At 44.1% G+C, this 24,242-nt stretch overlaps 1 protein-coding gene across 1 annotated transcript in view; it reads left to right on the top strand.

Moving 5' to 3' along the window:
* Positions 1-24,242, top strand: part of PLEKHO1 (pleckstrin homology domain containing O1) — a 145,879-nt gene that overhangs the window by 68,951 nt on the left and 52,686 nt on the right. Inside the window, exon 3 of the mRNA XM_078670863.1 lies at positions 22,769-22,909. Within this exon, the coding sequence (XP_078526989.1) occupies positions 22,769-22,909 (141 nt within the window). The remainder of the gene's footprint in view (positions 1-22,768; positions 22,910-24,242) is intronic.

Raw genomic sequence — 24,242 nt, 5'->3', positions numbered from 1 at the left:
CCTTAATATAATAATCCTGAGGATGGATATATGTTTGCGTGGCGGCCCTTGGCAGGGATTTGGCGGCCTCCGGCTCTGTTCCACTTCCAAACACCCTGACGCCCCCCCTCTCTTCGGGGCCCTGCCCGGACCCCCTCTTCTGGGGCCCCCTACCTACACTCCCTGCCCAGGGCCGCCATGTGCCTAGAGCTGCCCCTGATGCTGTTAATGGAGAAGTTCTGAAATTCCAAGAATCATTGGGCTTTGACACAACAAGCTTATCATTCTTGTAGTGGGGATAGACCTGTTTTTCTAGCAAATGAGATTGGATTTTCAGATGTGATAATGCACCACTTAAAATATTCGTCTTTTGGATGATTTTCTAAATCCAGAAACCAGTGTTGGGCCTGGTGACTCAGTTTAATAATGCATCAACTCAAAGATTCTGTATGTGGCCTCCTAGTCACAGGTCTCAGTCCTGATGGGTCCCCTCAAACGTTCATGATTCCTAGGTCAATAAAATGAGTACCACTGAGTAATATTATCCCTCTTTTGTTCACCCGCTAGATGCCCAAGGGGGTGAACGTGCACTTTATGAAAATATATGTTATGCTGTAATGCACATCCAAAGGTTAGTAAACAATGAGGGCCTGATTATGACTTTAGCGGTGCGGCACAGGGTCCGCCCCACTGCCGCACCGCCAAAGCCATGGTCAGACCGCCCGTCAGATTAGGAGTTTCCTCCTGTCTGGTGGACTTTTTTTTATGTTCCCACGGTGGTGCCCTGAAAATGGGCACCGTAATGGGAGCACCAGAAAAGGCCATGCTGTGCAGGAACTGGTGAGTATGCAGACAGGGGGGGTATATGTTGTGCCCCCCTGTGTTCATCCACATGCAGAGGAGGCACAGAGGGCCCTTCAGGGTCCCCTTTGTTTCCTCTCTGCCATGGTGTTCATGAAGGAGGAACCTCCGTAAGACCGCTGATGGAGAGGAAACTCATAATATGCGTAGCTGGGCCGCGGCGTTCCCACCAAGCATAATGTGGCCTCCTGACCGCTGCAACACCACCAAGGAATGGTTTCCTGGCTGCTGCGGCAGGGCTGTGGCGGTCCGACCTCCCGACTCATAATAGGGCAGTCGGAGGACTGCCACCATTGCGCCCCCCCCCCACAAGTCTGGCGGTCCATAGACCATCAGACTTGTAATCAGGCCTTAAGTGTGCTTCTATGTGTCTAGTAAAACAATCGTTAGTGATGTGAGCAAAACAATGGTGGTGTTTGCTGCTGACAGCAACTATAACCTGAAGGTCACAAGTTTGAATCCCTAAAAGGCCAAATTCAACCTTTTGTGATACAGAGGTCAGTAGATTAGGTTTATTAAATGCTGTAACAAGAGCACATTATTAGGGTGATTAGAAACACCAGAAGGGCGGTATGAACATTATAAAACATGTTGTTTTTACTTTAAACATATTCACGTGAGCAAACGTTCTAGCAAATGTGACTTTGGAGACTTTTTCACAAGCTCTAAAAAAGCTATTCTTGACACGCAGTGTATAGGCGGGGAGCAAGCCCTGTGCATTGTTATACTCAAACAATGTAATGCAAATTATTATATTAACATAAGGTGAGGAAGTGCTAAAGTTCAACTGAGCCATAACTAAAAGCAAAGGGACTTGTTTACCTGGCTAATACGATTTTGAAACTTGTTGAGGAAAAGGTAAATCCTTTAGGTGGGATGAAAAAGTAGAGGGAGGGGCCCAAAAGGGGTGTGACCTAAAAAAGCATGTATGTGAAATATCTACAAGAGGTGTGGCCTCTCACCTGAAATAGCTCTGTAGCTTTCAGGCTCACATCCCCTGTTGCCGCACGTGAGAAGCCCATTCGACGCTGAAAGATGTGGTGTTACGGATTGGTAAAATATCACAAGCAAGCTCTTTGTAAATCAATACAATTATTAAATCCATTAGGGCACAGCCTAGTGCATGTGAAAAAGAACGGCTTGCTTGGCTCTTTCAAAAGTGGACACTTACTGGACGAAGAAATCAGCAGGCGACCCTTTATTTAACTTTTTATATAGAGCCATTATCCTTGGCTATAAGCGACAAGAAAAAATTTCGGGGGGGGGGGGGGGTGCTGAATCTTTAGGCAATAGGCAGAGTGGAGCTGCAGGGGCTCTCAGAAGGGGTGAAACACAGCAAGGCCACATTAACATGCAAATGGTGTGTGCCCGGGAAGCTGTCTCATCTCGGGCTGCCACACACGAGGGGGGGGGGGGGGGGGGCTGAAGCCCTTTGAGTACAATGGGTGTTGCACGCCTGCGTAGAGTGCACTATGTCTGCCCCACCTCATACTATTGGCTGAAGAGTGTCTCGTTCCACCTTCCTGGACGTGCTTCCATTGCAGTGCATTGGGAATATTTTGTATCTGAAAAGCACACTCAATGATCGCACTGTGCGTGGCACTTTGGGGGCATATTTACAAGGGCATTGCGCCACAGGAATGTTACTTTTAACGATGTTCCTATGGCGCAGGGCCCTGCTCCGTATTTACTAAGTGGCGTAGGCCACTTTTTGTGGCTTAACGCCACGTTGTAAATGTGGTACTCTTTTACCCTTTTATCTGCGTGAAAGGGGCATGCAATAGATGTCTGCTGTGGGCGTTCCACCGCAACACCCATTGCTTTTTGAAACTGCCCAAGATTTACAAGGATGTGTAAATCTGAGGCAGCGCAAAAAACGAACGCCATGCAAGAGCAGGCATCAGAATGGCGAAACGAGGAGAAACAGTTGTATTTCCCCTTATTTTTGCTTTTTCTATGTGTGTTGCATTCTGCAGCACGCATAGAAAGAGCAAACTGCCATTAAAGTGTCCCTTACTGCACAAAAACAATCATTAAATAATAACCATTTGCTCCTTTCATGTGTGCTGCGGAATGCAGCAGTCATAGAAGTAACAAATCGCTATTATTGATTGTTTATGTGCAGAAAAGGACACCTTCCTACACATAAAGAATCATTCCCTGCAACGCAGGTTCCCCATCTGCACTTTGGTGCACGGGTGCCTGCGTTGGCGCTAGGCAGCTAATTTCAGCACCAGCGCTAGGGAAAACACAGGGGTGCACTGTACGGTTGTAAACATGGGTCAACACTGCGTTTCTGAAATGTCGGAGCGCGGCGTTGCCAAATGTGGCACAGCTCTGCACTCCGACATTATCTTGTACATATGCCCCTCGATTCATTATCTCCTGTATGTATTCTGCAGAGCACACAAACCTTATTCCCTCTTTTTCGTTTGTGCATCCAAAGCGTGCAAACATGATTTCTGCATGGCTCAGTAGCAAAGCAAGTGTGTCATGGGCCCCAAATATAAAGTCGGAAAATAAAAGTGATAAAATACAGCAATAATCAGGATTCAGTGGGCTGCAGCAATAGAAGCTACGCCCCTCATGCCTGTGCTTGCATAGTTAACAAATGAATGCCTGCCCTGTTAACTTCGCCAGTGCCTGCTTCGGTTTGGACAGGGCTCTGTAGCCCTCTGCAGCACTGAGGGAAGGTCGAAGCTGTCAGTCACGCGTCCGTGGTCGAGGTAAAATCTTGAATTTTGTGCGAGGAAGTCCCCGAGAGAGTACAACTGGAGGTCACTTCAGCCCACAATATCTCATCCCCCGAGTGGCGGAGTAAAGAATAATAGGCAGGCGCTGTGGCGCGCGCGACAGGGAGTAATTACCTCTGTACCTCGCCTTCCTCTCCCGCCCTCGAGTACTGATAGGCCTTGCTGCCGAGAGAAACGGGGAAACGAGAAGGCTGATTCTATTCCATCCCTCGCGCCTGACTGCGCCTCCATTGTGCGGCGGATGCTGCCTGCCTGTGTTGTGTGCTAGTGACATAACATCAATAGGTTAATGCGCGCGGGCTTAAGTGCAGGGTATGGAAGTGCTGCCCGCAGCCTTTGTGCACCAGGTTTTACAGGGTCACTTCCCTGACCGGATGCCAAGGTCTGTAAGGGCATGCACGTGGCATAATTGCCTCCGGTGGCCTGTGAGAGGCTTTAGTTTTCACCACATTCAGGACATGGGTTGAAACGCAGTGATCAATTTGAAAGTATATTGTCCAACCTTATTAATGTGAAGATTCGTCCCAGGTCGTGTCTACTTTAGACCCCCTTGGTTAAGTGCATAGGGGCAGATTTACAAGCCCCGTGCGCCACTTTTGCGTCACTTTTTACGTGGGAAAAGTGACGCAACAGTGGCGCAAGGGGCTTGTAAATCTGGCCATAGTGTTTGCAGCAGGGTCCCCAGCATTGCTCCAGGAGGGCTGTAATCTTCCCAAAGTTTCAGAATATCTAGAGCGGTGCTACTTACTCAAAGTACGGCCCGGGGGCCACATGCGGCCCTCCTGACCTTTCCATTCGGACAGCACTGGGCTGCTGTTTACTCGACTCAGCACTAACACTGAAAAGATGTTCAATAAACAGACAAGCATTTATGCAAAGGTAAATTGACGTTAAAGAAAGGGAGTAACTAGGGTCTCCTGCACCACTTAACTTTAGGAACACCTTCATTTTTAAAGACATTGGTAGCAAAATTGCGAAAATATGATAAAGTCTCTTCAAAATTCAAAAAGTGTATTTCATTAGCACTCATAACCGTTCACTCTATGGCATCAGATTATATCAGTGCATCAGGCAGTATTTTTTTTAAAGTGATAGTTTTTAAACATGAAGTAAGAAACATTCATGCTTCCTCCCACCCTGACAACAATGCCAGTAGTGAGCTAAGATGCACGTCAGTCGTTTTTTGCACTCTTTGGCTGGTCTGGTTTCCTATTACTCGAGAACAAAACTGCAGTTTATTAAATCAAACACGGAAGAAAGTTTTGTACAGCACACATCCTGAAGTCATGTATTTCGAGGTCCTCCTATATGTGGTAATGAAGAAAGAGGAGGGAAAGGGAAATAAAAACATTGCATAGGATCACACATTTTGGTAAAGTGGGGAAGCCAGGATTAATCCCAGGTGTACTGATTTCACAAGGTACATTTCAGCTACTGGTTGTGTATATGCTTTACTTCCCCAACACCTACCTTACCACCCCCACCTCTCCCCCACTGACCACCACCCTGCTGGCATCAATGCGGCCCTCGGTCATATCACTGACCAAACCTTTTGGCCCCTGGGAAAATGTTTGCGAGAACCTATGATCATTCTAGGGTAAATAAATGTACATGAAATTACTATAAATGGGAATCATTCACATAGTCCACGGTTACATTGAAACACTGGCATTAAGCCAGTCCTTTTGGACTCATGTTGTACACCAGTGTTTTAAAAGATTACAATGTGCCAGTTGTTTTGGGTCGGGCATCAACCTGGTTGCGACACAAGACATCATACATTGAATTGCGTCGAACTAAAATTGCACGACTGGAGATTGGCCGTAAAATATGACTAAGATGTTCCAGTTTCCAGTCTCCATCGGCTTGCAATTTCAATATTTTGAGTAATTTTAAAGAGATCTTCCGAATCCAGTCATGCTGGTGGAGGAGTGGTGCTGCTTTGTCAAGATACAGCCTTTAACTTGGCTACATTAACAGTAATAATAATAATAATCTTTATTCGGTTTTTACAGTTTGAAAAAGCCATAAAAGATAACATGATATTAGAAACATTTGTTTAAAAAGCAATTACAGTTAGGTTTTAAAATATTACGAAGAGTCAGAAGATAGTACATTACGGTTTTACAAATTATTTCTATGTCTCATAATACATTTTAGAAAGTTTAGTACATGGTAAACCGTGCATTCAGAGTCCAAAAGTTGAAGTGATAACATCGCTGGGCGACACTGCCTATGGCCCCATTTTTTTAATAAAGGGATAAGCCATGTCTTTCGATGTGGGTGATAGAACTTACAGAAAAGTACTGTGTGGATGGTAGACTGGTGGGAATGATCATCACAAGGGCACAGGACCATTTGGGTGCTCCAGTTATTTTTATCAGGGAAGGTCACCAGTCTGAAAAATAGGTTCAATCTGAACCTTGTTAGGAGCATCTTTTCGTAGGTGGAAATCTCCAATGTGAGATAAGGCTGAATTTTCAAGGTCTGCTGAATCAGAATTGCATGCATGGCAGATTTTTTTGTGGCCGTCGTTACCAGTCTCAGGGAGTCTAAATGACTCAATGCTATTTGCTTTAAATCTTTTTTAGAAATTTCACTCATTAGTTCTGGGTTGTTATAGTATTTCTCAATCCCTAGATCATAGAGGAATTTTCTAATGTATGTGAGCCAGGGTATTTTTTTTGCATTGTCCAACTCCATGATATCTCGAAGAATATTTTTTGTCAGATTATTTTCTTCGGATAGCCAGACTCTTCTCCAAAGCATTAGAGGTTGGATTTTAATCAGGTCTTCAATGAAGGGGATTCCCAATTCAATGTGCGAGGCGTAGATGGATGTGCCTCGTGATATTGATAGGAGGAATCGCGTAAAGGTATTTTCCTCTTTTTGGATAGGGCTGGTGTTAATATGCCCCCAGATCCCAGCACCATATAATGCAATGGATTGGCACTTTGCAGCGTATATTTGGAGCAGTTCGACTTGGGGTTTTTTCCCTAGTCTGTTTGAAAATTTCACTAGTGCCATGATCGCTCTTTTGAAGAGATGTCTCCTGGCCTCTACCGCCGGTTTCCAGCTTAGGGCATCATGTACCATGATGCCCAAATAGGGGTATTGTGAGGTTCTTTCGATTCTTTGTTTTTCCAGAAAAATGGTTTTTGCATGTTTTTTTGCGCCACCTGTCACCATAACAAAGGTTTTTTTTACATTTATGTGCAGGTCCAGGGCAGCCATGAAATCTGCATATTTGGTCAGTAGTTTCTGTAGTTCAATTGGGGTTCGGGCTAAAATGACGGCATCATCCGCGTAGAGCAGAGCGGGGATCAGGCGATCTTTAGCTTTTGGGAGGTCTCTACCCCCCTTCAGCATACACTCTTCGAGACCGTTGGTGTATAATGAAAATAGAAAGGGGGCGAGAACGCAGCCTTGCCTCACTCCCCGCTCTACCCCAAACGGTGCCGTCAGTTCTCCTCTTGTACCAAACCTCACTCTCGCTGTGGCCCCGCTGTAGAGTTCTCTTAGATAGTCCAGAAGAGGGGGGTCTACCCCCATCTTACTCAGCAGCGACCAAAGCTTGGGATGTGAGACACAGTCAAATGCGGATGACAAATCCACGTATGTCATGAAAATTGTCCCTGTTTTTGCGAGGGTATACTTAGATATAAGCAAGGAGAAATTCAATACTTGGTCAATAGTTCCAAAGCCCTCCCTGAAACCGAACTGTAGGTCAGAGAGAATGTTTTCGTCCGCTACCCACTGTTGCAATTTGCCAAGGAGGACTCTGCCAACCACTTTGCCTAGGGAGTCAAGAAGGGAGATTGGGCGGTAACACTTGACATCTTGCCTGTCACCCTTCTTGAAAATAGGGACCATTATTGATGATGACCATGAGTCCAACAATCCGAGTTCCATAGTTGCCATGCAAACTCTCGTAATTATTGGGGTCCAGAGGGCGGGAAGAAATTTGAATAAATCAACGGGGACCCCATCGGGACCGGGAGCTTTTCCAGGCCTACTTAGGGATAGAGCTTTTTCGAAATCTTGTAAATCAACTTCCAGAGAAATAGGGAAGGTGACTGGATTGTGTACAGCCTGATACGAATCACAGTTAGATGTAGATTGGAAGATTTTCGAAAAATGACTCGTCCATGTGATCTCGTCAATGGCCACGTCTATTGTTGGTCCACCGGGATCAGTTAATAAGGGAGATTTAACTATTTTCCAGAAAGCCTGGGAGTCCTTCGCAAGTGCACTATTGTGTAATGCTTTCCAGAGGGATATTTTTAATTCTTTTTTCCTCGTCTTTCTGGCAATAGTATACTCTCTTCTAAAGCCTTGGATCTTTGTTGGATCTCTATTAGTTTCTCCGAGGGCTTTCCTCAAGTTGGTTTGTGCTTTCGTGCAATCTCTCTTAAACCAGCCTGTGGTCTTTAACTTGTTTTGGTTATGAGATCTGGCTAACAGGGTTTTGACATATTCTATGATAGTATTAAAATTTTCTAAGATTTGATTCGCCTCCGCTTGGGGATCAAGACAGATCATAATGTTTTTATAAGCGAGAGTCACAAGTCTCTTCGTAAGAATATTAGGGTCCACTTTATTCCATTTAATGGTGAAGCCATTAGTCTTGTGCAACTCGAGGCTATTCTGTGATAAAGTGTTGGCTATAGTTACCATCAGAGGATCCGAGTGATATAGTTGGAGACTAAGGCTGAGGGCGGAGTGGTCACTAAGGCAGTTTTCCAAGATTTTAAATGTTCCAATACGCGGTTTTAAAGCTTCTGTGATTAATATATAGTCTACGGTGGTCTCATGGCCCCTTCCTCTATATGTTGGCTCGAATTTATTGGTAGTTTGTTGAACAGGGTTCAAAATAAGGAGATCCAGGTCTGATAATATTTTATTCACAGCAGGCCCCACTCCTGAGTGGGTAAAGTGAGTTAAAGGAATATCTGACTCATCTACTATTCCACAGACATCGATGTTTGGGCAGGGATGCAAATTGAAGTCACCACCCCAAATTACATAGGAGGAGACCGCTTTCTGTTTATAGTGGGTATGTTCTATTAACTTGTCTTGAATTTGATCAAGAATGATCAGAAATTTATCGGGGTCCAGGTTGTTATATATGTTTACTATTGATATGTGAGTTTTTTTCCCCACGAAGAGCGTAAGGATCTGAAAGTTCGGGAGTAGGTCTGCCTTGATGATCTTTATGTCTACAATAGTGTTGGCCATGTAGATTACCAGACCCCCCTTGGGTCTACCCGAGACACTGGGAAGGGCGGGAGAATTAAAAGTTCTATATCCCACTAGATGGAGGGCAGCTATTGCCCATGTTTCTTGAATGGAGATGATTTGGTAGTCGTTCAAGAAAACTGCTGCCGAACCATCCTCAATCTTGTTACGGAGACCAGCAACGTTCCAGAAAATCATGGAAAGCTGGGTGGGTTCAAGCTGCTGTGAGACATTATAATTGTGTGATATAGATTGGGTTGGCACCTGGTTTGGGGGTGAGAATGCTGTTGTGGTTAATAAGGGCTCCGGTGATTTAGATGTTTGTCAATCGACCGTTTCCAGGCCACTAAACCTGTTCGCGGTCGGGAAGCCTAGCCAGTGTTGCCCGTTACTGGTGCCTTCATATTTGGGGCCGAAAGACTGGTAAGGTGGTCTCTCCCATTGCTCCCAGTTTCCAAATCTATTCTGAGAGCCCACGGTCTGCCATGGGACTTCTCTCTGCTGATAGTTCGAATTAGATGGGTACCGAAAGTTGATAGGTTCAGTGAGTCGCATTACAGGATTGGGGGCGACAGGTTCAAGCTCCCATGGTTGCAGAATAGGCTTCCTCCACATATTGTCAAAAGTACGTTGGTAGTTGTTGTTATTAAACCTTTTCGGGTAGAAGAAAGACAGGGGTCTTGTGACAATCCCCCCGGAGGAATTGTTACGTTCCCATGAACAAATATAGTCGGCTATGTTGGAATCCTCGAACGTAATGACTATACAGTCTCCTCGGGTTGTTTTTTTCCTATAACCTACCCACGAGGTCCTGGATACTGAGGTGATTTTGCTTTTGCTTTTCCAAGGTGGCGGGACGGGACGATTATTATTCAACCAAAACTTGACCTTGTTCTTTAGTGACCAGTTTGGTTCTGTCCCTTCACCTATCAGTTCGGGGACCCCCGTCATAACTACCACATATGGGGTGGCCTCAGGTGGTAAATTAAAAGTGGGGACTTGTTCGCTTGTCGTTCTCAGGGCATTTTTTGTTTGAGGTGGTTTAGGGTTTGTTGGTACGGGTGTTTTAGTTGCAGGTGTTTTGGGAGCAGAGTTTTTTGTGAAGGTTGGATTTACGATGGATAATGATTGGGGACTAGCTTGAGAAGGAATGGCCAAAGGCGTGGAAGTCGGTTTCTTAAGATTGGTAGGGTTTGTCAGAGGAGTTAATGTAGTTGGTTTTTTTAGCTGGGGGGGAGGTACGATTGCAATTTTCTTAGAAACAGAGTGTTCTGGGTTTACAGTGGGATTGGGATGAGATTGTGAGGATGTGGATTTTAAGGAGCCGCTGATTTTTGTGAGCTGCCTCTCTATATTACTAAGTCTAGTTTCTATTGGACGTATGTGGGAGTTTAGAAGAAACGCTATCTCTGCAATTAATTTTGCTGTTTCTCGTTGTCTTCCTATATGTTCTGAAGTTAATGAATCTGGCATTAAAAAATCACAGGGATCACGCGGAACATGATGAATTGTTACCACGTTATTAGTTGGGGGAACAGGGTAATTAGTTGCAACTGGGACATTTGTGTCAGTAGGCAATATTGGATGCTTAGATGTTATGGTGTTTATAGTATGATCTGATGTGTTTTTAGTATTCCGTTTTTTTACAGCCCCCTCCCGCTTGCCTCTCAATTGTCTGGTTTCTTCAGGTGTGGGGTCGGGAAACATATCAGGGGTGTTCTCGAGATCCGTTTCTGAGAGGGATACGGATATTTGTGAAGCAGACAAATCGACGTTGTTAGGTAGACTAAGTCTGTTTGTCGTCGTCGCCGTTTGCATTGTGACTGGGTTTACTTCCGGGGTTTTTGCTGTTGCAAGTAATCCCATTGATGAGCGGCGCGCAATTGCCAATTCCGTGGACACTCTGCCCTCGATTAAGCTTATGCTCTGATCTATAAAAGTATTCGCTTTGGCCAGAAAGTCATCCATTGGACCTAGTAGTTGATCACCTATACCATTCTTTTTAGATTTCTTTTTCTGCATGGTGGATCTCGTGTTCATTATACAAGGGTTATACATCTGGGAACGATAATAGCTTGACGGAATAATGAGGGACTCAAGATGTTTGTTTATAGATACCTGTAGTAAGGAGGCCAAGAAGTTGACGTTAGGATAGTGGGCCGGACCGGACTCTTCCGTACTCTAACGGCCTCAAACGGCCCTGTCTTTGCCCAGTCTTAGCCCGGGCTGCGTCCCGCGCTGCGGGAGTGGGTTGGTGTTAAGTAGACGGCTGTATGGGTGGGGGACGGCCCAGCAGGGAGAGCGGACCGGAAGCTCTTCCGTGGTCTCGCAGGGACTTCTGGGAATTGAAGTCCCTGCACACTCGCAGCCCTGCTGGTGCCTCACGCCCCTTACCGCCTTTTCGCTGAGGACGTCTCTTGAGCACGCACAAGGTTGCTGGAACGGGGGCCCACCAGCGAAGCGGCACCCGCGAAGCGGCACCCGCGAAGCGGGTGCGGCGAGTCGTATGCTGGGAGCCTCACACGCTGATGCCAGAAGTACGCTGTGCGGTCGATAGCCTCTTCACTGATAGGTAAGTGTCCCACTGGACAGGAGTTGCCGGTGCACTTTTACGGTCTTTAGATGGGCGGGGGACGGCCCAGCAGGGAGAGCGGACCGGAAGCTCTTCCGTGGTCTCGCAGGGACTTCTGGGAATTGAAGTCCCTGCACACTCGCAGCCCTGCTGGTGCCTCACGCCCCTTACCGCCTTTTCGCTGAGGACGTCTCTTGAGCACGCACAAGGTTGCTGGAACGGGGGCCCACCAGCGAAGCGGCACCCGCGAAGCGGGTGCGGCGAGTCGTATGCTGGGAGCCTCACACGCTGATGCCAGAAGTACGCTGTGCGGTCGATAGCCTCTTCACTGATAGGTAAGTGTCCCACTGGACAGGAGTTGCCGGTGCACTTTTAAGGTCTTTAGATGGGCGGGGGACGGCCCAGCAGGGAGAGCGGACCGGAAGCTCTTCCGTGGTCTCGCAGGGACTTCTGGGAATTGAAGTCCCTGCACACTCGCAGCCCTGCTGGTGCCTCACGCCCCTTACCGCCTTTTCGCTGAGGACGTCTCTTGAGCACGCACAAGGTTGCTGGAACGGGGGCCCACCAGCGAAGCGGCACCCGCGAAGCGGCACCCGCGAAGCGGGTGCGGCGAGTCGTATGCTGGGAGCCTCACACGCTGATGCCAGAAGTACGCTGTGCGGTCGATAGCCTCTTCACTGATAGGTAAGTGTCTTTTGGACTCATGTTGTACACCAGTGTTTTAAAAGATTACAATGTGCCAGTTGTTTTGGGTCGGGCATCAACCTGGTTGCGACACAAGACATCATACATTGAATTGCGTCGAACTAAAATTGCACGACTGGAGATTGGCCGTAAAATATGACTAAGATGTTCCAGTTTCCAGTCTCCATCGGCTTGCAATTTCAATATTTTGAGGGAGCCTCACACGCTGATGCCAGAAGTACGCTGTGCGGTCGATAGCCTCTTCACTGATAGGTAAGTGTCTTTTGGACTCATGTTGTACACCAGTGTTTTAAAAGATTACAATGTGCCAGTTGTTTTGGGTCGGGCATCAACCTGGTTGCGACACAAGACATCATACATTGAATTGCGTCGAACTAAAATTGCACGACTGGAGATTGGCCGTAAAATATGACTAAGATGTTCCAGTTTCCAGTCTCCATCGGCTTGCAATTTCAATATTTTGAGTAATTTTAAAGAGATCTTCCGAATCCAGTCATGCTGGTGGAGGAGTGGTGCTGCTTTGTCAAGATACAGCCTTTAACTTGGCTACATTAACAGTAGCAAACATTCGATAGGACAAACAATCTGGTTTCACATCTGTGCCACTGTTGGTGCTGGCTCGGCATGTAGTTTTACTTGTACTGTAGTCTGAGTATACATGCAGCATGTATTGTTACTTCTACGCCTGTGTGAATATACAGGCAGCGTACAGTCTTATTAGTATTTGAGTGTGAGTATGAATGAAGAAATTTAGTTTTACTTCTAGCTTGGTGTGACTATAGATGCGGCCTGTAGTTTTACTTGTATGTCGTTGTGAGTATACATGCAGCCTGTAGTTTAACTTGTGTCGGTGTAAGTATAGATATAGCATGTGGTTTTACTTCTACATTGGTGTGACTATAGATGCTGCTTGTAGTTTTACTTGTCTGTCAGTGTGAGTATAGATGCAGGATGTAGTTTTACTTGTCTGTTGGAGTGAGTATAGATGCAGCCTGTAGTTTTACTTGTGTACCGGTGTGAGTATGGATGCAGCCTGTAGTTTTACTTGTATGTCAGCCTGAGTATAGATTCAGCCTGTAGTTTTACTTGTATGTCGGCGTGAGTATAAATGCAGCCTGTAGTTTTACTTGTCTGTCGGAGTGAGTATAGATGCAGCCTGTAGTTTTACTTGTGTACCGGTGTGAGTATGGATGCAGCCTGTAGTTTTACTTGTATGTCGGCGTGAATATAGATGCAGCCTGTAGTTTTAATTGTCTGTTGGAGTGAGTATAGATGCAGCCTGTAGTTTTACTTGTCTGTCGGAGTGAGTATAGATGCAGCCTGTAGTTTTACTTGTCTACCGGTGTGAGTATGGATGCAGCCTGTAGTTTTACTTGTCTGTCGGAGTGAGTATGGATGCAGCCTGTAGTTTTACTTGTATGTCGGCGTGAGTATAGATGCAGCCTGTAGTTTTACTTGTATGTCGGCGTGAGTATAAATGCAGCCTGTAGTTTTACTTGTCTGTCGGAGTGAGTATAGATGCAGCCTGTAGTTTGACTTGTGTACCGGTGTGAGTATGGATGCAGCCTGTAGTTTTACTTGTATGTCAGCCTGAGTATAGATGCAGCCTGTAGTTTCACTTGTATGTCGGCGTGAGTATAAATGCAGCCTGTAGTTTTACTTGTCTGCTGGTGTGAGTAGAGATGCAGCCTGTAGAATTTCTTGTCTCTCTGTATGACTATAGATACAGCCTGTAGTTTTACTTGTAGTTCGGTTTGAGTATAGCTGCAGCCTTTAGTTTTACTTGTCTGTCAGTGTGAGTATAGATCAAGCAAGCAGGTTTACTTCTACGTCAATGTGAGAATATATTCAGAAATTAGTTTTACTTGTACATGAGCCTTACTATAGATGTAAAATGTAGCTTGCTTATTTGTTGGAGTGGGTTTGTGATTTTACTTCTCCGTCAGTGTGACTTCAGATGCAGTCTTTAGATTTGATTGCATGCCACTGCAAGTACAGTTGCAGTATGCTGTTTTGCTTGAACGTCAGTGTGAGCATAGACTGACTGAGTACAGCTAGACTGAGTATAGATGCAGTATGTATGCAGTATGTACCTTTACGTCTATGTCTGTGTTCACAGAGTTGTAGCATGTAGTGTATGCCAGTTTAAAAGTAGTATGTGGTGTCGCTTGTACATCGAAGTGATCATAGATACAGCATACAGTGTAATTTGTACGTTACTGTGAGTATAAATGCATCACTTAGTTTCTTGTACGTTACTGTGAGTATAAATGAAGCACGTAGTTTTACTTGTACCTTACTGCGAGTATAAATGCAGCGTGTAGTGTTACTTATACCTTACTGTGAGTATAAATGCAGTGCATAGTTTTACTTGTACCTTACTGTGAGTATAAATCCTGCACGTAGTGTTACTTGCACGTTATTGTGAATATAAATGCAGCGCTTAGGTTTACTTGTACGTTACTGTGAGTATAAATGCAGCGCATAGTTTTACTTGTACCTTACTGTGAGTATAAATGCAGTGCATAGTTTTCCTTCTAGGTTACTGTGAGTATAAATGCAGCTCGTAGTTTTTCTTCTACGTTACTGTGAGTATAAATGCAGCATGTAGTTTTACTTGTACGCTAGTGTGAGTATAACTGCAGCGCCTAGTTTTACTTGTATGTTAGTGTGATTATAAATGCACTGCGTAGTTTTACTTGTACCTTGTGAGTATAAATGCAGCGTGTAGTTTTACTTGTATGTTAGTGTGATTATAAATGCACTGCGTAGTTTTACTTGTACCTTGTGAGTATAAATGCAGCGTGTAGTTTTACTTGTATGTTACTGCAAGTATAAATGCAGAGCCTAGTTTTACTAAATAAATGCAACACATAGTTTAACTTGTAATTTAGTGTGACTACAAATGCAACTTGTAGTTTTACGTGTGCATTACTGTGAGTATAAATGCAGCGCTTAGTTTTAACTGTTCGTTACTTTGAGTGTAAATGCAGCACACAGTTTTTCTTGTACGTTACTGAGTATAAATGCAGAACATAGTTTTTCTTGTATGTTACTGTAAGTATAAATGCAGCACATAGTTTTACTTGTACGTTACTGTGAGTATAAATGCAGCACATAGTTTTACTTGTATGTTTGGGTATAAATGTAGCGCGTAGTTTTACTTGTACTGTACTGTGAGTATAAATGCAGTGCATAGTTTTACTTGTACATTAGTGTGTGTATAAATGTTGTGCGTAGTTTCACTTCTACATTACTGTGAGTATAAATACAGGTCGTAGTTTTACTTCAATCAATCAGAGCATTTGTAAAGCGCACTACTCACCCGTGATGGTCTCAAGGTGCTGGTAGGGATGGGTTGTTGCTACTGCTCGTATAGCCAGGTCTTGAGAAGCCTTCTGAAGGTTAGTAGGTCCTGAGTGCGCCGTAGGAGGATGGGGAGGGTGTTCCAGGTCTTGGCGTCGAGGTGGGAGAACGATCTGCCGCCGGTGGTCGCTCTTCTGACGCGGGGGGCGGTGGCGAGGTCGGCGGAGTGGAGCTGGCGGTTGGGGGTGTAGCCGGTGAGTCGTCTGTTGAGGTATGCCAGACCGGTGTTGTGGAGTGTCTTGTGTGCATGGGTGAGGAGCTTGAAGGTGATTCTCTTGTTGACGGGAAGCAAGTGCAGGTCTCTCAAATGGGTTGTGATGTGGCTGTGGCGAGGGATGTCGAGGATCAGGCGTCCGAAGGCGTTCTGTATGCGTTGAAGTCGTTTCAGGAGTTTGGCCGAGGCTCCTGCTAGAGGGCGTTTCCGTAGTCTAGCCTGCTGCTGACGAGGGCCTGGGTGACCGTTCTTCTTGTTCCAGTGGGTATCCACCTGTAGATCTTGCGGAGCATGTGGAGAGTGTTGAAGCAAGAGGATGAGACGGCGTTGACTTGCTTGGTCATGGAGAGTGTTGAGTCGAGGATGAACCCTAGGTTGCGCGTGTTGTCGGTGGGTGTCGGTGCTGCTCCCACTGTGGTCTGCCACCAGGAGTCGTCCCAGGCTGAGGGGGTGGAGCCGAGGATGAGGACCTCTGTTTTATCTGAGTTCAGCTTCAGATGGCTGTTCTTCATCCACTCGGCGACGGCCTTCATGCCTTCGTGCCTTCGTGGAGGTTGGTTTTGGTGGTGAAGGGTTCCTTGGTGAGGGAGAGGATCAGCTGGGTTTTGGCATAGGAGATAATGTTGAGGTCGTGCAGTCGTGCGACATGGGCGAGTGGTGCCATGTAGACGTTGAACAGTGTCGGGCTGAGTGAGGATCCTTGGGGTACACCACAGATGATCACGGTGGCTGCGGACCGGAAAGGGGGGAGGAGGACGATCTGGATTCTGCCGTAGAGGAAGGAAGTGGTCCATTCGAGAGCCTTGTCTCGGATCCCTGCGTTGTGGAGGCGTGTGCGTAGGGTGTGGTGATAGACAGTGTCGAAGGCGGCTGATAGGTCCTGGAGGATGAGGGCCACGGTTTCACTGTTGTCCAGCAGGGCTCTGATGTCATCGGTGGCGGCGATGAGGGCAGTTTCGGTACTGTGGTTGCTGCGGAACCGGGACTGGGACGGGTTCAAGATGTTGTTCTCGTCGAGGTAGCATGTCAGTTGTCTGTTGACAGTCTTCTCGATGACCTTCGCCGGGAACGGGAGCAGGGAGATGGGCCGGAAGTTCTTGAGGTCCTTCGGATCCGCCTTGGGTTTTTTGAGTAAGGAGTTGATCTCGGCGTGCTTCCAGCTCTCCGGGAAGGTCTCGGTCTCGGTCTCAAAGGATCAAATGGCCTTGCGGAGATGGGGTGCAATGGTGGCGCTATCTTTGTTGAAGATGTGGTGTGGGCATGGGTCTGACGGAGAGCCAGAGTGGATGGTGGTCATGATTTTGATATGATACTTGTAGATTACTGTAAGTATAAATGCAGTGCCTAGTTTTCCTTGTACGTTAGTGTGAGTATAAATGCAGCGCATAGTTTTACTTGTACGTTAGTGTGAGTATAAATGCAACGCGTAATTTTAATTATTTAGTGTGAGTATAAATGCAGCACGTAGTTTTACGTGTGCATTACTGTGAGTATAAATGCAGCACTTAGTTTTACTTGTTCGTTACTTTGAGTATAAATGCAGCATATAGTTTTTCTTGTACATTACTGTGAGTATAAATTCAGAACATAGTTTTTCTTGTATGTTACTGTGAGTATAAATGCAGCATGTAATTTTACTTGTACGTTAATGTGAGTATAAATGCAGTGTGTAGTTTTACTTGTATGTTAGTTTGAGTATAAATGTAGTGCGTAGTTTTACTTGTTTGTTAGTTTGAGTATAAATGCAGTGTGTAGTTTTACTTGTACGTTACTGTGAGTATAAATGCAATGCGTAGTTTTATTTGTATGTTAGTTTGAGTATAAATGCAGTACGTAGTTTTACTTGTTTGTTAGTTTGAGTATAAATGCAGTGCGTAGTTTTACTTGTACGTTACTGTGAGTATAAATGCAGTGCGTAGTTTTACTTGTATGTTAGTTTGAGCATAAATGCAGTGCGTAGTTTTACTTGTACGTTACTGTGAGTATAAATGCAATGCGTAGTTTTACTTGTATGTTAGTTTGAGTATAAATGCAGTGCGTAGTTTTACTTGTTTGTTAGTTTGAGTATAAATGCAGTGCGTAGGTTTACTTGTACGTTACTGTGAGTATAAATGCAATGCGTACTTTTACTTGTATGTTAGTTTGAGTATAAATGCAGTGCGTAGTTTTACTTGTACGTTACTGTGAGTATAAATGCAGTGCGTAGTTTTACTTGTATGTTAGTTTGAGTATAAATGCAATGCGTACTTTTACTTGTATGTTAGTTTGAGTATAAATGCAGTGCACAGTTTTACTTGTATGTTAGTTTGAGTATAAATGCAGTGCATAGTTTTACTTGTACGTTACTGTGAGTATAAATTGCAGTGCGTAGTTATACTTGTATGTTAGTTTGAGTATAAATGCAATGCGTACTTTTACTTGTATGTTAGTTTGAGTATAAATGCAGTGCGTAATTTTACTTGTATGTTAGTTTGAGTATAAATGCAGTGCGTAGTTTTACTTGTATGTTAGTTTTAGTATAAATACAATGCGTACTTTTACTTGTATGTTAGTTTGAGTATAAATGCAGTGCGTAGTTTTACTTGTATGTTAGTTTGAGTATAAATGCAGTGCATAGTTTTACTTGTATGTTAGTTTGAGTATAAATGCAGCGTGTAGTTTTACTTATACGTTACTGTGAGTATAAATGCAGCCTGTAGTTTTCACTTTCTACTTCAGTGTGAGTAAAGGCGCAGCGTGTAGTTTTACTTGTACGTTACTGTGAGTATAAATGCAGCCTGTAGTTTTCACTTTCTACTTCAGTGTGAGTAAAGGCACAGCGTGTAGTTTTACTTGTACGTTACTGTGAGTATAAATGCAGTGCGTAGTTTTCACTTTCTACTTCAGTGTGAGTAAAGGCGCAGTGTGTAGTTTTACTTGTACGTCAGTGTGAGTAAAGGCGCAGCGTGTAGTTTTACTTGTACGTTACTGTGAGTATAAATGCAGCGTGTAGTTTTCACTTTCTACTTCAGTGTGAGTAAAGGCGCAGCGTGTAGTTTTACTTGTACGTTACTGTGAGTATAAATGCAGCGTGTAGTTTTCACTTTCTACTTCAGTGTGAGTAAAGGCGCAGCGTGTAGTTTTACTTGTACGTTACTGTGAGTATAAATGCAGCGTGTAGTTTTCACTTTCTACTTCAGTGTGAGTAAAGGCGCAGCGTGTAGTTTTACTTGTACGTTACTGTGAGTATAAATGCAGTGCGTAGTTTTCACTTTCTACTTCAGTGTGAGTAAAGGCGCAGCATGCAGGTTCACCTGTATGCCAGTATGAGGGAGGGAGCAGGATGTACTTGTCCTTGCACATCAGCGTTTCTGTAGATGCGAGCGTGTGTGTGGCACTTATGCCAGCGTTGGGTTAGCTGCACTGTGTCCCTTTGCATTATGCCCGTGTTGGTTTGGGGAGGGCACGCATTCATCGTGTGCCATAGGCTGCCGTTCATGCCGCCGTGGGCATGGCGTGTGGTGTGCCTTCCTCTATTCTCACACAGGCCCGCCCAGCAGAGATGGTCTGTGTCTGCCCAGCAGCTGAGTGGGAACAGATGCTGCGCTCGCGCAACAAAATACACCCTTAGATCACAAACAGATAAATCGCAGCACCCCCCCCCTCCTCCTTATATCGTCTATTTCGCGGTGCTCCACAAACGTTAAATCACTCTTTACACAAAATGAAGTGCAAACAGTTGATCGTTAAAATGCGCGTCCGTGTGCGCCATAGGCAGGCACTGGGCGTCCGAAGACTGCTATAGATTTTCTATTTTTATCAGTTTTCCATGATGGATGAGGCCAGCTGTGGTACATAGGCAGGCCTGTCGCACTCTGATCTCCAACAGGCCATGTTCAGTGGTCCCTGCGCGCAGCTGTCGTGTATAAGGCTCCTCGTCCACCTCATAACGAGCCCTTGGCCTGCCTTCTGAGGACAGAGCTGGCTGGCCACATCCCCCTAAACATAACTTGATGGCCTGTTGAAAAAGAGAGCAGCCCTCCGTAACACTCATTCAAAAGGAGGGAATAATGCACCTACCAAAATAATGAAGTACTGTAAATATCATATTGCGTTCGACCTCGTTTTGGTTCAAATTGGAATAATGCCACAGAATTCCAGGAAACGTACGCGCAATTCCGCGAAATGCAAATGTAACGTTTATTGCAATATTTTGAGACTGAAAGGAATCCTCCCTGTTGTGTCCTGCTGGACACGCTAGTGTCTCAGCAGACACAGAGTTTGTCAACCACTCCCTTGGGGGAGTGGGCACATATGCACCCCACACCCATCCATCACAGGCGTCACGAGTGACATGAGTCTGTTAATAAAAGGGCCCGGGTGCACGTGCTTGTGGTATGTTCCAGTATTGTACTACAGTGTCTGCATGGTCCTTTACAGAACATGTGGGCCTAGGGCCCAAGACACAACACTCCCGTTAATTTTTGACGCGAGGACGCAATTTGTGCTAAAAAAACAGAAACGCAAAAAACCAACTGGCGCAAACAATTGCTCCCGTTCTGTTTTTTCACGCTGATGCCCCACTCCTGCGCTGCAATTTTGGTGCGAAAAGCAACATAACCATGCAGTATGGCATAATTTAAATCATCTCCCCAAAAAAGCATAACAAAGAATGCCCCAAATTACGCCAACATTATTTAAACTTCACCCAGGCCTTAAAAAAAACAAATTGGCAAGTAAACTCAGATGCCCGCATTTATTCCCTCTTCCAGATGTGGTATCTTGTAATTACCCAGTAGAGGTGTGCGAATAAATACTGTGTGGCAATGATAATACAGTGCTGTATTACCATGGTCCCACTACCTGGCCATTCATTATCAGGCCCTAAATATTTATGTTCTTGGTGTCTGTTTTTCTGTCTATCTCAATTTGGTCTGAGGTAACTTAGAGGCAGCAAGTACTATGGCTAGATGCTAATTATACAGAGCATAGTACATGTCATATCATAGACGCGTTAACTTAAGTGATGTTACTCCAATGTGAGTGATAAATCTATCTCGAACTGCTCTCTCTCTCTCTCTCTCTGAGGTCTTGAAGCAGCTTAACAACAGCTATCTATCTATCTTTCTATCTATCTATCTATCTATCTATCTATCTATCTATCTATCTATCTATCTATCTATCTATCTATCTATCTATCTATCTATCTATCTATCTATCTATCTATAGATCCATCTATCTATAGATCCATCTATCTATCTATCTATCTATCTATCTATCTATCTATCTATCTATCTATCTATCTATCTATCTATCTATCTATCTATCTATCTATCTATCTATCTATCTATCTATCTATCTATCTATCTATCTATCTATCTATCTAACTATCTATCTATCTAACTATCTATCTATAGATCCATCTATCTATCTATCTATAGATCCATCTATCTATCTATCTATCTATCTATCTATCTATCTATCTATCTATCTATCTATCTATCTATCTATCTATCTATCTATCTATCTATCTAACTATCTATCTATAGATCCATCTATCTATAGATCCATCTATCTATCTATCTATCTATCTATCTATCTATCTATCTATCTATCTATCTATCTATCTATCTATCTATCTATCTATCTATCTATCTATCTATCTATCTATCTAACTATCTATCTATAGATCCATCTATCTAACTATCTATCTATCTAACTATCTATCTATAGATCCATCTATCTATCTATCTATCTATCTATAGATCCATCTATCTATCTATCTATCTATCTATCTATCTATCTATCTATCTATCTATCTATCTATCTATCTATCTATCTATCTATCTATAGATCCATCTATCTATCTATCTATCTATCTATCTATCTATCTATCTATCTATCTATCTATCTATCTATCTATCTATCTATCTATCTATCTATCTATCTATCTATCTATAGATCCATCCATCCGTCTATCTATCTATCTATCTATAGATCCATCTATCTATCTATCTATCTATCTATAGATCTATCTATCTATCTATCTATCTATCTATCTATCTATCTATCTGTCTGTCTGATATCTATCTATCTATCTATCTATCTATCTATCTATCTATCTATCTATCTATCTATCTCAAAGTGCTCCTAAATGCCCTAAAGGGCAACATGTCAACTCTGTACCAAAGACTGCAGATGATTACTAATAACACATGAGTCACTATTTTGAAGAAAAAACATTGGGCAGCAGCATAGACAAGGGCTGTATTGAGGGTTGGCAATGGGAAATCCAGCATTTGCTAAATAATGAAAACCAACACATTGAATTTCCATTTCACCCTTGAGATGTAAATAAAATCAGGTAGATTCTCCTCTGGATTTAGCATTTTCTCCACAAATTGAAAGATTTCCCCTTAACTGCCTGCTCTAAGTCAGGCATCAATTTCTTGAAGCAGTTTGCTTCTACAACCTACAGTCCACTAGGACAGCTAGAGCTACCAGCGGATCCCGAATCGGTGATCTGCACAGTTATTTACACTTATATATTTTTGCTCCTTCTTAGATGTTCACTTTTTACATTTTCATAGGAGAACATTTTTTTGTTAAACATGTGCAGTTGTATTGAGAAGGGCTAAAGTGCTCTCTCGCTTCATTGTAATTTTCCCTTTTTCTGATAATAGTTGCATTCCCCCAGCGACTGGCTTTAATTAGATCCTGGCTTAGCTTGAAGTTGACTTGTGCAGTAGTGGATAGAGTCAGCCATTTTAGCTGCTGTAGGATCTCGGTCGGAGAGTGCTAGCTCGGTGGGGGTGCTAAGTGATAATCCAAGAAGACGCATCGCTTAAAAGGTTTAACGTGCCCTGCTAAGACTTCTTTTAATAGAACAATCGTCACTATCAGCTCCGCTGGGCTACGAGAAACCATGCACATATTCACGCCTACACACCACAACCACAGCAACAGCAACAGCATCGACCCACTTACACATCACAGCCACCTGGTAAACAGGCAGGCGTGAGTGGGCTACATCAGGCAGCTGCAGCAGAACTTGAATTTACTTGAAATGTTTGCCATGATTATTTTTTTTGTTCTCTATAGGTGAAAGATGAAAAGAACATTCAGGAGGCCTTTGACCTGACCGACTACGAAAAATGCGAGGAGCTGCGTAAATCGAAAAGCAGAAGCAAGAAAAACCACAGCAAGTTCACGTTGGCACGCTCCAAGCAGCCGGGGAACACGGTACGCAGTGTGCGAATATTAGCTTCTAAGTACTAGTAGGGATTACTAACACTAGGCATGGATCAGCCTTAATGGTAGATGTCATTCGATAAAAAATGGCGGGAAGTCTGGATGGATAGGGCATTGTGGTCCAGGGATGGATCATTGTGACTTCGTCTGAAGCAGTACTAGCCAGTTCAAACCCTTCAGACAACTGCAGGTCCTTGACATACTGCTCTACAGGTGGACTTCTTGTACCTGAGTGGCTCAGGCTAGCCCAGCTATGATGTGTGCCTGTAGTACGTGTGTAATCAAAGACCTGAAATTGGCATCACATTGATCATTCGGTTAATCATTGGCTGTGTTTATACCACACATATTCTCCCTTCAATCAAAGCTAGACCACTCATCCCTTTGGCACTGAATGAATGTTAACTACATTGCTATTCGCTAGATCACTTCAGGTCTAGCTCTGCTAAGATTGCAGATCGCGTTTCTGTGTCCACGTTATCCATTCACTATTACCTAACATTTTGTGGGAACCTTGGTATGTGTCCCAGCGTGCAGATTTTAAAGTCAAAAACAACATCTTACTAGCCGATCAGCGATGGCCATCCATTTTGGCAAGCTCAAGTCATTGTTTGAGAGAGCATGGAATTTAGAACTGGAACTATAATTAGAAATGAACTTTGACCTTATCACAAAGGATTTAACCAGATGGAACAGTATTGGGCTAATCTAATATTCAAGCAACAATGAAGATTTCAATTATAATAACCCATAATTTCAGATTAACTTCACATTAAAAAAGTAGATTGAAGCTGCAGGTGAGGCTTCAGGGAGAACTACTTTCCCTTTACAAGCTGGGGGCAGTGAAGACCCTGCAGTGATCCAACATCCATGAACCTCCTCTTCAGGGCTTAGACCTGACATTCACTAAAAGGAAGCCTCTTTAAGGACGCTTTTCTGGCAGACTGGACCCTCAGGTGACACCACCAATCATACCTTTTTCTTTAATTACTATTATTCATTTGGGGTTCATATTTTGTCCCGCATAGAACTACTTCAAGTAAGGCTGGTGTCATTGAGCCACCAAAAACACAGGAAAAAAACAATCTGTTTCGAGGTTGACAAGTGCATTTGAAGTTAATCTCTTTAAATGAAGACTCAGCATGTTTTTAGGTCTCGCTTAGGTCTGTCTGCTTAGGTGTCTGTTGTCAAATGTCAATTGCAGACAATACCTATACTTACAGGGGCTTTAGGACAGCACACTGCTTACCTTTGTTTGGTTTTCTCATCAACTGAATTTCCTTGATTCCTATTTGATGGCTTTCCTTCCTCTTGTGTTTACCCC

This window comes from Lissotriton helveticus, chromosome 12, assembly GCF_964261635.1.
Source record: "Lissotriton helveticus chromosome 12, aLisHel1.1, whole genome shotgun sequence".
Taxonomy (NCBI): Eukaryota; Metazoa; Chordata; class Amphibia; order Caudata; family Salamandridae; genus Lissotriton; species Lissotriton helveticus.
This window is presented reverse-complemented; position numbering and strand designations above follow the sequence as displayed.